Raw genomic sequence first — 12,925 nt, forward strand, 5'->3', positions numbered from 1 at the left:
GAAGAGTAGAGGATAGAAAGAATGCTGCAAAATTAGCAGAGAATTTCTTGGCAAGGAAAGAGAGGGTGTCATTATCATTCAATGTTTGTTTTCCATGTTGGCAAAGAGTTGGATGGTTTGATAGGAACCAATGAGCTAGGGGACTGCACTGACCTCTAATGTTTGCCTTGGTATAATTTTCATGGCTGGATGACCTTCCTAACTTAAAATGAATTTTCTTTTTTTTTGGTTTGGTGTGGAGGAAGTAGAAGGGGACATGGCCATAGTTTTCAAAGGCCTTCCACAAATGGTGAGACAGATGACATCAACATTACATTTAACTTGTGAGATGAGAGGGTGCTTGCAAGCTGTGCATTGTTAAGAAAATTTCTTTCATTTCTCTGATAATGGGGGTGGATAAATACCTCCGGTGGGTGGCTTCTTCAAGGTGTTGAAGACTGTATCTTTGCTTGTACAGCTGTGAACAAACTACTTAGTGGTTGGGGGTAAGACAGTTTGTGGAATGTGGAGGCACATACCTTGCAGAGTAGTATCAGTTACCCATTTAGTGTCAAATGGGTCAGAGGTGAAATGCATTTTAAGTGCAAATCCCTATGTTTCTATTATATAGTCAACAAAATTTTTTTAACAAATTATGGTAATTTTACTGGTTCATGCTTATGTTGCAAAACTTAACTGTCATCACAAATGATTGACTGGATTATAAATCATTACTGCAATGTCTACATTGCAGAAACAACTTAGAATAATTTATATCATAAATACAAAATACATAAACTCAAAACAGTTTCTGTTGTGTCTGGGGAGAGTCATTTTCTTTTTGTGCCTTATAATGTAACACACTCACCGGTAACAGTTTATATCATAAATGTTTTAAAATTCAAACTAATTTACATCATAACTCTTAAAACCTAAAATAGCTAATATCATAAATACCATACATTATAATCTAAATTATAAGCTCAAAATAGTTTCACCATAAATGCTAAAATTCCAAATACCTGACATATAAATTATGAAAACAAACACATATTTTATAAGTGGTTATCCTGAATCCTTCATAAGCAGACTGAAAAACTGTTAGATATACAATAGGATAATACAAAACAAAAAACACACAAACTTACCTCTCGAAGATCTCTTTGAAGTTTAACTAATTGTTCTTGAGACTTTATTAAATCTTTCTGAGTAGACGTTAGAGATTCTTCCAATTCTGTACATTTGTTTGTTAATTCTAAAATGTTTGTCCTAGTAGAAGTTAATTCTGAGTTCTGTTTTTCTACTGTTTCCTGAAGCTCTATCACACGGTTAACATCAGAATCTGGGTCTATTGATCCATTTGATAGCCTCTAAAATATTGGGAGATGAAAGAAAGGAAATGATAGAAACAATTATTAGTTAATAAAAACGATGGGCACATCAACAACTGAGTAAAATCAGAAAATTAAGAAATAAAAATGAACTGAAAATTATTATTAATTATACAGTGACAAAAGAAGAGAATGAAAAATAAATAAGCATTGTGAAAAAAATGTTAATTACAAATGTAGTTAAAATAAAAGGAAAGCAGATTAGTAAGGTTCACACAAACAAGTTTACATTAAGTCATGCTTCAATGCTTTTATATGCCCGGCAAATGATTCAAATTTCTTCTACATTCTTCTCATTCACACATATAGGTGTCACTTTACATAACTTTGGGTCAATGAACTTCGGTTTAGAAAACTGCTAATTTTTCTTTTTTCTTTTTACTTTCCAATAATCGATAGAAATCAACCAAAATTTTGGCTTTAGTTTTCTTTTTCTTTTGTAATTCTTCAATTGAGTGTATATATATTCACATATACACACATATAATCAATTTATATATATATATATATATATAAACTGATTATATGTGTGTGTATGTGAATATATATATATATAAACAGATTTTGCATGTGTATGCACACACTTGAATGAACTCCAGGATGTTCCTATTCATGTCCTCTCTAAGAAATGCTAGCTTCAAAATGAAATGTAAATTAAATTATCCCTACATATTTTATATATTTACACATGCAAGTATGTATGTTTATGCAGAGATATGAGCATATGTTATTGATCGTAATTAATCAAGTAGCAAATCTAGAAAAATAAAGTCATCTACCGGTTAAATAAAGACTAGAGACTTGCATTAAGTTAATGAAATAAGGTTACAAGCATCTTTTTTAAGGCTATACATCACAGAAATTCAAATTAGTTTTTTTTTCTTTCCTCCTCCCTTCCCCCCTTTTTTGTGGGCAATAAAGCCAAGCATATATATATCTGTATGACCTATCATTACATATATTGATACTGAACTGATATTAATGTAATCATCAAAAACTTGAAAGCAAAGGAAACTGAGTTAATATTGGCTTCAAGCTTTAGCACAATGCCAGCAGTTTTAGAGGGAGGGGTTAAGTTGATTATATTGACCCCAGTGCTCAACTGGTACTTATTTTATCGACCCTGAAAGGATGAAATGCAAAGTCGACCTGAGCAGAATTTGAACTCAGAATGTAAAGCCAGACAAAATACCACTATGCATTTGCCTGGCATATTAATGATTCTGCCAGCTTGTTGCCTTAAACTGAGTTAATATTATAAACTCTACTCTAGAAGTAGTACAAATACATGTTTATTATGGAAGAGAAAATGATGAACTGTGAACATATTCCAGTTAAAAGTAATTAGAATTTGGCTGTGGACAAAAGAAAAACCGATCAAAGAATTTCTTTCAAGTCCTTTCGCCCTTGCATTTTTCAAAAGTTAATCTTAAAAAACTGCCTTTCCCAACTCTGTGTAAGCCATAAAATTTTTTTAATGACTTGGGGTAGATGTGGGTATTACTTGAAGACAAATGCCAGTGTAAAAAGTACTCATATTTTACTGTAAGTATTTTAAGATTCAGATATTTAGATTATTTTCTGCAATTGAATTAGACTTTTGTGAAAGCCGATATGATAATTCTAATGATTATCAGGTTAATCACACAAACAACATATCCAGATTCAAAACGAAAATTATAATTTTATGAAGTTTCTTACTATAAATGGTTAGCGAGCATAAGTATTCATAACTTGTTAGGATTGAGTTAATATATAATGGCATTTTTGCAAATTTGAGTAAAACAATTAAGTTTCATACATATTTATACAACTGAATCTAACTGTGGCAAGAAAATTCTATATATGCAAGTAAACCAACCATATTATGAATAAATAATAGGCCAAAGAAAGAAGGAAAAAAAAATCCTCACGTTTACTGCATATGGACTATTAAATTAAGATTGGTAAAAGTACTTAAATATAGCTTTTATGTCTAAACAAGTTTACATATATCAAACTAAATTTAATATACATGCATTATTTCAGGCCTCCTGGAATATATATATCCGTAACATTTTACCAATTTTTCACCATCATCTGTTCTACATAAAATGTCTATATTTGGCAACACAAAGTCTTAAAACAGTAATGTGGCAGCTAACAGTACTGCTGCTAACATTACAACAATGAATAAACTTGGTAAATTATGGATAGTCAGGTTTAATTTTAGGGTAAACTTTTACATCAGAAACGCTTACACGGTAAATTTATATTTAACAGACAAATGTCTTCTAATACAGCCTTAGGCTGGCCCAAGTCTTGTGAGAGGAGCTCATTCGACAGCCTGCCTCTGTTCTCAGAATTTAGCCAGGGCATTCCCCCCACTCTCACCCTACTTGCATTTTAAAATTCCAATTCTATTCTTTAAATGTTAACTATCAGGCACAGGAGTGGCTGTGTGGTAAGTAGCTGGCTTACCAAACACATGGTACTGGGTTCAGTCCCACTGCATGGCACCTTGGGTAAGTGTCATCTACTATAGCCTCGGGCCGACCAAAGCCTTGCGAGTGGATTTGGTAGATGGAGACTGGAAGAAGCCTGTCGTATATATATGTATATGTGTGTGTGTGTGTGTGTGTGTGCGCACACGCGCATGTCTATATATGTTTGTGTCTGTTTGTCCCCCCAACATCGCTTGACAACCGATGCTGGTGTGTTTACGTCCCCATAACTTAGCAGTTTGGCAAAAGAGACCAATACAATAAATACTAGGATTACAAAGAATAAGTCTTGGGGTAGATTTGCTTGACTAAAGGCGGTGCTCCAGCATGGCCAGTCAAATAACTGAAACAAGTAAAAGAATAAAACAATATCACTTTCTTAACTACTTATAACAACAATTCATTCACATTTTACCATGATCTAAGTCAGTTGGCACTGGCATATGGCAGGTTTAAAAAAACCTGACTGCCAATCACTGTTTACATTGGTTTGTTTATAGCCAATTAGTTGGTGCAACATTCAGTTTATTGTTACCCAGGGTTTCCACTCCTGATAACGAGAGTATTGTGATATAAAATAATGACATTTTAGACAACGCATACTTTACTAACATATGGCAGCCCCTGCAATAGATGCAAGCAAATGCTTATGTATATAAGTGTATATATAGCAACAATTGTGTGTGTGTGTGCCAATCATTATCATTGTTTTAAGGTCTACTGCTCCATGCTTGCATAGGTTACAGAGAATTCATTAAGGCAGATATTCCATGGCCAAACATTCTTCCTGTTTTCAACCCTTGCTTGTTCCCAAACAAACCAATATATCCCCAAGACTGAATGTGTTTTCATGGAAGGTAGGAAGCTAACAACATAACTTATACTTAGCTGAAAGTGTAGCTGCTACAATAAGAATAGCCTGGGCAAAGTTCAGAGAGCTCTTACCTCTGCTGGTGACAAAGGGCCTCTCGCTCAGAATAAAAGGTAGACTGTATGATGCATGTGTATGAACAGCCATGCTACATGGCAGTGAAACACGGTCCATGACTGCTGAGGACAAGCATAAGCTCAAAAGGAATGAAGCCAGTATGATCCGATGGATGTGTAACGTCAGTGTGCATACTCGACAGAGTGTAAGTACCTTGAGAGAAAAGTTGGACCTAAGAAGCATCAGATGTGGTGTGCAAGAGAGACGATTGCACTGGTATTGTCAAGTGGCGATAATGGATGAGGATAGCTGTATGAAAAAGTGCCACACCCTAGTGGTTGAGGGAACCTGTGGAAGAGGTAGACCCAGAAAGACCTCGGATGAGGTGGTGAAGCATGATCTTCAAACATTGGGCCTCACCGAGGCAATGACTAGTGACCAAGACCTTTGGAAATATGTAGTGCCTGATTGGCCTTCTTGCTGGTGGCACGTAAAAGCACCCACTACACTCTCGGAGTGGTTGGCATTAGGAAGGGCATCCAGCTGTAGACTCTCTGCCAGATCAGATTGGAGCCTGGTGCAGCCATCTGGTTCGCCAGTCCTCAGTCAAATCATCCAACCCATGCTAGCACAGAAAGCGGATGTTAAATGATGATGATATATATGTAGATCCATAAATATATATATATATATATATATATATATACACACATAAAACTTACTTGGAAAAGGATGCATGGCGTTCAATCGTATAATAATATAAATATATACATACATATATGTACATACATGTATATATATATATATGCATATATGGGTATAGGATATCAAAAAAACGTGGGACACAATGAGAAACGAAATATAAAAACAAAAACATAGAAAACGAACGTTTTTTTGAACAACAAAAAAGCAGAGAAACGAGACATGTAACATAAAGAATATTCCCCTTCATCAGTTGCCCCTGTTTCACCTACTCCACGTTTTGAAGGCAAGGACAATACGAGACTTCATTGAAACAGTCCTTCCTGCAAAGCCAATTAAATAAAATTCGGGATTTTTTGCGGACGGTGAAAGTGGTAACAAGAACAGGACAGAGAGAACAAGACAATATAAACAAACGGTGAGGGCTGTTAAGCTGAGATGATAGAAAAATTATTCTGAACGCGAGGGAGACGAGTTTATGAGAGGAGACAGTATAAGTACATGTTGTCTTTAGGAAGGTAATGGGCAGAAAGATAGATTCTCTTTCATCATATGTCAGTGATGAGGGAGTCAAGGAGGAAGAGTGAGAGAAAGGAAAGAGTGAAGAGGAGAGGAGAAGAATAGGGAAGGGTGGGAGAGGAAAACAAAAAGGATGACGACCAAGAGAGGGAGAGAGAGAGAGTGAGAGAAGAGATAGTAATGGCAGAAGAGTGCACATCATAATTATTAAGATAAAACTTACTTGGAAAAGGATGCGTGGTGTTTGATCATATAATAATATAAATAATATATAAATATATGCATTTATACATCATCATCATTTAACATCCACTTTCCATGCTGGCATGGGTTGGACGGTTTGACCGAGGACTGGCAAACCAGGAGGCTGCAACAGGTTCCAACCTGACCTGGAAGAGTTTCTGCAGTTGGATGCCCTTCCTAATGCCAACCACTCCGAGAGCATAGTGGGTGCTTTTTACGTGCCACCAGCACAAGGGCCAGGTAGGCGGTACTGCCATTGGCTACAATAATGACTTCACTTGACTCAACAGATCTTCACAAGTGCAGTTTAGGGCCTCTTCCATATATATATATAATAGGCTTCTTTCAGTTTCTGTCAACAAAATCCAATCACAAGGATTTGCTCAGCCTGGGGTTATAGTAACAGACACCTTTTGAAGCTGGCAAGCAGCAGGACTGAACCCAGAACCATATGGTTGGGAAGCATAACCATATATGTATCCAAGGACAGTATAGCTTTACAATTTGGAAACTAAGAGCAAAACGCGAAACAGAATGAAAAAGCTATGTAAGAAGAATGGTTTACACTTTAATCTATATTGCAATATTTCTGCACAGTTCAGAAGCAATGAAACAGCTATTTTACAAACTTTAACATGGTGCAACATGTACATAGGCTGCTAGGGCCTCTTCTGCTTGATGTTAGCATTTGAAAAATAACTGCTTCATTGTTCCTGATCTGTGCAAGATTGAAAGTAGCTTAGCTGTCATTCCCTTTTCGTAAAGGATTTTTGAAAATGAAATACGAAAACCTAAGTTTAAAATGCAAACCATTGTTCTTCATTTGCTTTTTATTCTCACACCTTTATCTCCAACTTGCATTGTTATGGCTTTCTTAATATAACCCTTTCTCTCTCTCTCTCTCTGTATATATGTGTGTGTGTGTGTGTGTGTGTGTGTGTGTGTATGCACTGGCATGCCTTTTTCTACTGTAAGTATATAAACTTATTTGGTTTCATTCACCTACTCATTTATGAAAGGAAACACCATATATCTTTCTCCTAATAATTTCTTTAGGTTTCTTGTTCTGGGATTTGCTGTTTCCATCTAAATTGCTTCGAGTGTTCTCCATAAATATATATATTATATATATATATATATATATATATATTATATATATATATATTATATATATATATATATAATATATATATAATAATATATATAATATATATACACACATAAAACTTACTTGGAAAAGGATGCATGGCGTTCAATCGTATAATAATATAAATATATACATACATATATGTACATACATGTATATATATATATGCATATATGGGTATAGGATATCAAAAAAACGTGGGACACAATGAGAAACGAAATATAAAATGTCAAACTGGATATAATTTGGAGGATTTTACTAAGAGCCACATTAAAGAAACCACTTCCAATCACTAACAATAAATTTTATATTGGAAAGCTACAGTTCTCTTATGAAATGTTGAGTCAAATGTCTACAGCACTTTGGTTAATGCTGGTGAATGTTCTGCTCATTTGTGTAATTGTATTCCTGTTATTTTACCGATTTTCATTTTGATATCAAATCCAGTAACAGTCTATCAGATGACACAGCACTGATAGATTCATTCTGTTTTTTTCTTCTCTCTCAAAATATGCCACTAACAACTTTTTGATATGATGGTAACTAAAATCAATTACATAAGGTCAATTAAGAAAGACCAAAAGTTATAGTGAGACAATGAGGTTGATTTGGTGCAGCTGTTTAGATGCCGGCAGTCTGACATGGCTGACCGACTGTAGAACCTGTTTTGGTGACAGTACTGGAGCGAAACACATGCAAAAATATACAGACACAGGGAAGGAGGACGAGATACAAGAGAAATATTAAAACGCCTGATGTCAAGTAAGTCAGTATCGAATCAGTGATGCCAAATCATCTCATATACCCTTGTAATAAATGGATGTTTAGGTGAAATGCAAACTTTAATTTCACTGGAATCTAACAACTGATCAATCAAACCATTGCTCTCCCTCTGATGGGTAAAGGCCTTACCTTTTCTCCCCACAACTCTTGGCTTAGGTTGTCTGATCTCCCAAATTTTGTGATAGTTCTAATTTTCCTTGGGTATTTTACAGATGATGATACATGTACTTGCTTGGTTAATTAAATGGCAGCCCTTGTAGCATAGCCTTCTTACTCCTCAGGGCTACAATACAATCTTTACTATTCAGATTACTCTATCAAATGTAACATTTATTCACATTGTTTTGAATTTATCCTGCATTAGCTTATAGCCTTGTGATTTCAATTATGTGACTAAATATATTCTTAGGCTAACATTGTAGGATAGGTGTGTGAGGCTGGGTTCTACTTAGTTTGAGTATAAAACAGGAAGAATATTTTAGCTGAATATGGCCAGTTTAAGGGCTGAATGGTTAACTTTGCCGATCCAACATGAATGACTTCTGAATTTATTGGCATAAGAATCATTTTAATGTAAGAATGGTCAAGAGTAATTAATTATTGGAATATAGACAAATGTGTTGGTGGTAGTTTTATTACTAGGCCAAAGAGCAAACAGTTCTATATTTCTAAAGCATTATTTACTTTTGAGAGCAACATCCATCCAACCAGAAAAAAATGACACATACAATGACTCTTGTAGGTGTGAACTTTGAAACAATATTGAATAATTGCTACATAAATTACTTCCTAGCTAGAAAGTTATTTGATTATAAAGGCATGATTGTATTCAAGAGTAAGCTGATATTTTGTAAATACATAAAGACATTTCAATCTTGTACTTGTTTCAGTCATTTGACTGCAGCTATGCTGAAGCACTGCCTCAAAGGGTTTTAGTTGAAGAAATCAACCCCAGTGCTTATTCTATTGGTCTCTTTTGCAAAACCACTAAGTTACAGAGACATAAACACACCAGAATCGGTTGTCAAGTGATGACATGGGGGACAAACACAGACACACACATAAATATATATATATATACAATGAGCTTCTTTTAGCTTCCATCTACCAAATCCACTCACAAGGCTTTGATTGACCTGAAGCTATTGTAGAAAACACTTGTGCAAGGTGCCACACAGTGGGACTGAACCCGGAACCATGTGGCTGGGAGGCAAGCTTCTTACCACACAGCCATGCCTGAAAGTTTAGTAAAAGGGGGCATAAATAAAATCTGGTATACCTACAGAGCACACTCCAGATATGATTGTGACCCGGAAGTTACACAAGGAAAAAAATAGTCATAATATTAAAATAAACTGATTGGTTTTTAATATTTATGATGATTCTTGAGTGTACCATATTCAATCAAGACTTCACATCGGATTGGAGCCTTGTGCAGCTGCTGGCTCTCCTGACCTCAGTCAAACCGTCCAACCCATGCCAACATGGAAAACGGACATTAAACAATGATGATGATGATTTACTAAGTATGTCATGGTGGTAAAACACCTGGAAGCTGTCAACACCTGACATACAATTGTCCGCTGCATCATCATCATCGTTTAACGTCCATCCTCCATGCTAGGAAGGGTTGGACGGTTCGACCGGGGATCTGGGAAGCCAGAAGGCTGCACCATGCTCCAGTCTGATCTGGCAGTGTTTCTACAGCTGGATGCCCTTCCTAATGCCAACCACTCCGTGAGTGTAGTGGGTACTTTTTACGTGCCACCTGCACAGGTGCCAGGCGAGGCTGGCAACGGCCACGATCGGATTGGTGCATTTTACATGCCACTGGCACGGAAAATTATGAGAAATAAGATTTCCTACAGAATTTCATAAGAAGAAAATCTAAATCATATATGTTGGAAGTATACATTAAAAGGAAAAACACTTGACACTAAATTCCCAGCCAAATTACAAATAACCTTTGAGACTACATGACCAACATGTAGGTAGTAGTGGTAGACCCAATGCAAATAAATATATGGAATATTATGAGGGGTGGGTCAACTGGAGAAGCTTCTCTTATACTGTTCTATTGGGAGGGTGGAAATTAAGTGAGGTGGAGGAGGGGGGGGTACATTTTGTGGCATATAACTAATTTATATATTGTTAATGCCTATATTATTTTCCCTAAATCAATAGAATAAGCCAAAATGTTATGATCAATATTTTGGAAATAACATTATCAATCGTGTAGTTTGATTGAAAAAGAAAAAAAAAGGGGGAGGGTAATAGAAAGCAGTAAGACATAGCATATAAAGTTCACCCCCTCCCTGATATTTTTTAAAACTTTTTCAGTTCGAACAAACCAATTTGAATAGAAGGTAAAGAAAATTTAATGGAATGTTCTCTACAAAATATATACACACACACACACATATATACACACACATATGTATATACACACATATATATATATACACACACATATGTATATACACACACATATATATATATACATACACATATATATATACATACACACACACATATATATATATATATACACACACACACACACACATTATATTGATGGGCTCATTGAAATGTCTATTATGTGTAGTGTGATATAATGTAAGGTACACTTTGTATGAGTAGGGGTTTTGCAGCTTTTCATGATAGGAATTTTAATAAGTTGATTTACATCAGTATTTTTTTCTCCTAAACTCATCTACGTAAACATTACAATTTGAGCGGGGAAAACATTCAATGAGATGTGAACTTTTGTGAGCTAGAGATTACATACTTTGTGAAAATCAAATCAAAACAAATCAAAATAGATGAACATCAATGGAATTTGTATCTTTGTGGTACCAGTGCCGGTGGTACCAGTGCCGGTGGCACGTGGCACACAATAAAACCATCCGAACGTGGCCGTAGCCAGTACCGCATCGACTGGCCTCTGTGCTGTGGGCACGTAACAAGCACCATCCGATCGTGGCCGTTTGCCAGCCTCATCTGGCACCTGTGTCGGTGGCACATAAAAACACCATCCGAGCGTGGCCGTCTGCCAGCCTCGTCTGGCACCTGTGTCGGTGGCACATAAAAAACACCATACGAGCGTGGCCGTTTGCCAGCCTCGTCTGGCACCTGTGTCGGTGGCACATAAAATCACCCACTACACTCTCGGAGTGGTTGGCGTTAGGAAGGGCATCCAGCTGTAGAAACACTGCCAGATCTGACTGGACTGGTGCAGCTTTCGGGCTCCTCAGACCCCAGTTGAACCGTCCAACCCATGCTAGCATGGAAAGCGGACGTTGAATGATGATGATGATGATGATGATGATGATTCCCATCACTATTTCCATCCAAATCAGCAGTGTTATTAAAATCATTATCATTATTATTATTATTATAATTTTTCCCATTAAACACATTTATAAATATGTGCTGTATTCATATAAATTTACTGATTTGCTTTAAGTAATTTTCATTCTAATTTTAGTAATTGTCATTAAATTGATATTAATTTAGCAATTTAAAAATTTATTGGTTGAATTTCTATAAATTATTACACAATTTCAATCAATGTTGCATTTTTCTTTTTTCTGGTACCAGTTGTAATTACATAGGAAAAGCAATGCAATACCTTTGCTTTCAATTTCTCTCTCCAAATATGCATTTACCTGTGCTTAAGAGTACAGGTATAGGAATTTCAATCTGCCTCCAGTAGTATATCTATGTTCATGAGTGATTTAAAAAATAAATATTGTGTTACGCATCTAATTTATTTGTAATTAGCATTGTTACAAAATCAATATTTTTCTTTTACTGGCTTCAGTTTTTCATCTGCAACCATGTTGGGACACCTTTATCAGTGGCCTTAATTCTTTAATTCAATTACCTTGGCCCCCATTCTTTGTCTAGTACCTATTCTTATTTCTTTATTGCCCACAAGGGGCTAAACATAGAGAGGACAAACAAGGACAGACAAAGAGATTAAGTCGATTACATCGATCCCAGTGCGTAACTGGTACTTAATTTATCAACCCTGGAAGGATGAAAGGCAAAGTCGACCTTGGCGAAATTTGAACTCAGAATGTAGCGGCAGACGAAATACAGCTAAGCATTTCGCCCAGCATGCTTATGTTTCTACCAGCTCACCACCTAGTGCCTATTCTATCAATACCTATTTACTGAATGGCTAAGTTACTCCTACAGCAAATGAACAGAACTTGTACAGAATATCAGAATATATTTTCAATTTAATACATCGATTTATCAACAAGCCCTTATTTTCTGTGAGTGTGTATGTACAAAGATACAGATAGATAAGCAGATCTGATACAATTCCCATCTCTCCAAACTTTTCTCATTCACCATTGGTCAACCCAAAGCTTTCATAGAAAGCATTTCTCCAGGTTGCCACGCAGTGCAATAAAACACAAACTGACATAGTTGCAAACACAGCCAGAACATTTCCACCCACCACCTAAATCAGATATTTTGTACATGCATGCATATGTGCTCATGTGCATGCATATGCATTGTTAACAAAAGGATGATAAGATCAGTTTCATTTCATTGCTCTTTAAAATGATCCTCCCATCCCACCTGCTTTACCTGCAATTATCTAATAAACTGATTAACAAATTTTTTAATGAACCCTTTGTGTCATGATATACCTTATATCTTATCATCTGTTTCAATCACTGGGCTGTGGCCATGCTGGGCCACTGCCTTGAAGGGCTTAGTTGAATAAATTGTT

At 35.9% G+C, this 12,925-nt stretch overlaps 1 protein-coding gene across 10 annotated transcripts in view; it reads right to left on the reverse strand.

The window, feature by feature from the left end:
• Positions 1-12,925, reverse strand: part of LOC115214180 (liprin-alpha-1) — a 368,483-nt gene that overhangs the window by 131,559 nt on the left and 223,999 nt on the right. For all 10 annotated transcript variants that reach the window (XR_003881885.2, XM_029783276.2, XM_029783272.2 and 7 more), the window contains one exon: positions 1,128-1,349. Coding sequence is in view for 7 of the 10 variants with exons in the window: in XM_029783276.2 (XP_029639136.1) it covers positions 1,128-1,349 (222 nt within the window). In the remaining 3 variants the exon portion in view is untranslated. The remainder of the gene's footprint in view (positions 1-1,127; positions 1,350-12,925) is intronic.

The sequence above is a fragment of the Octopus sinensis genome, linkage group LG7, assembly GCF_006345805.1.
Source record: "Octopus sinensis linkage group LG7, ASM634580v1, whole genome shotgun sequence".
Taxonomy (NCBI): Eukaryota; Metazoa; Mollusca; class Cephalopoda; order Octopoda; family Octopodidae; genus Octopus; species Octopus sinensis.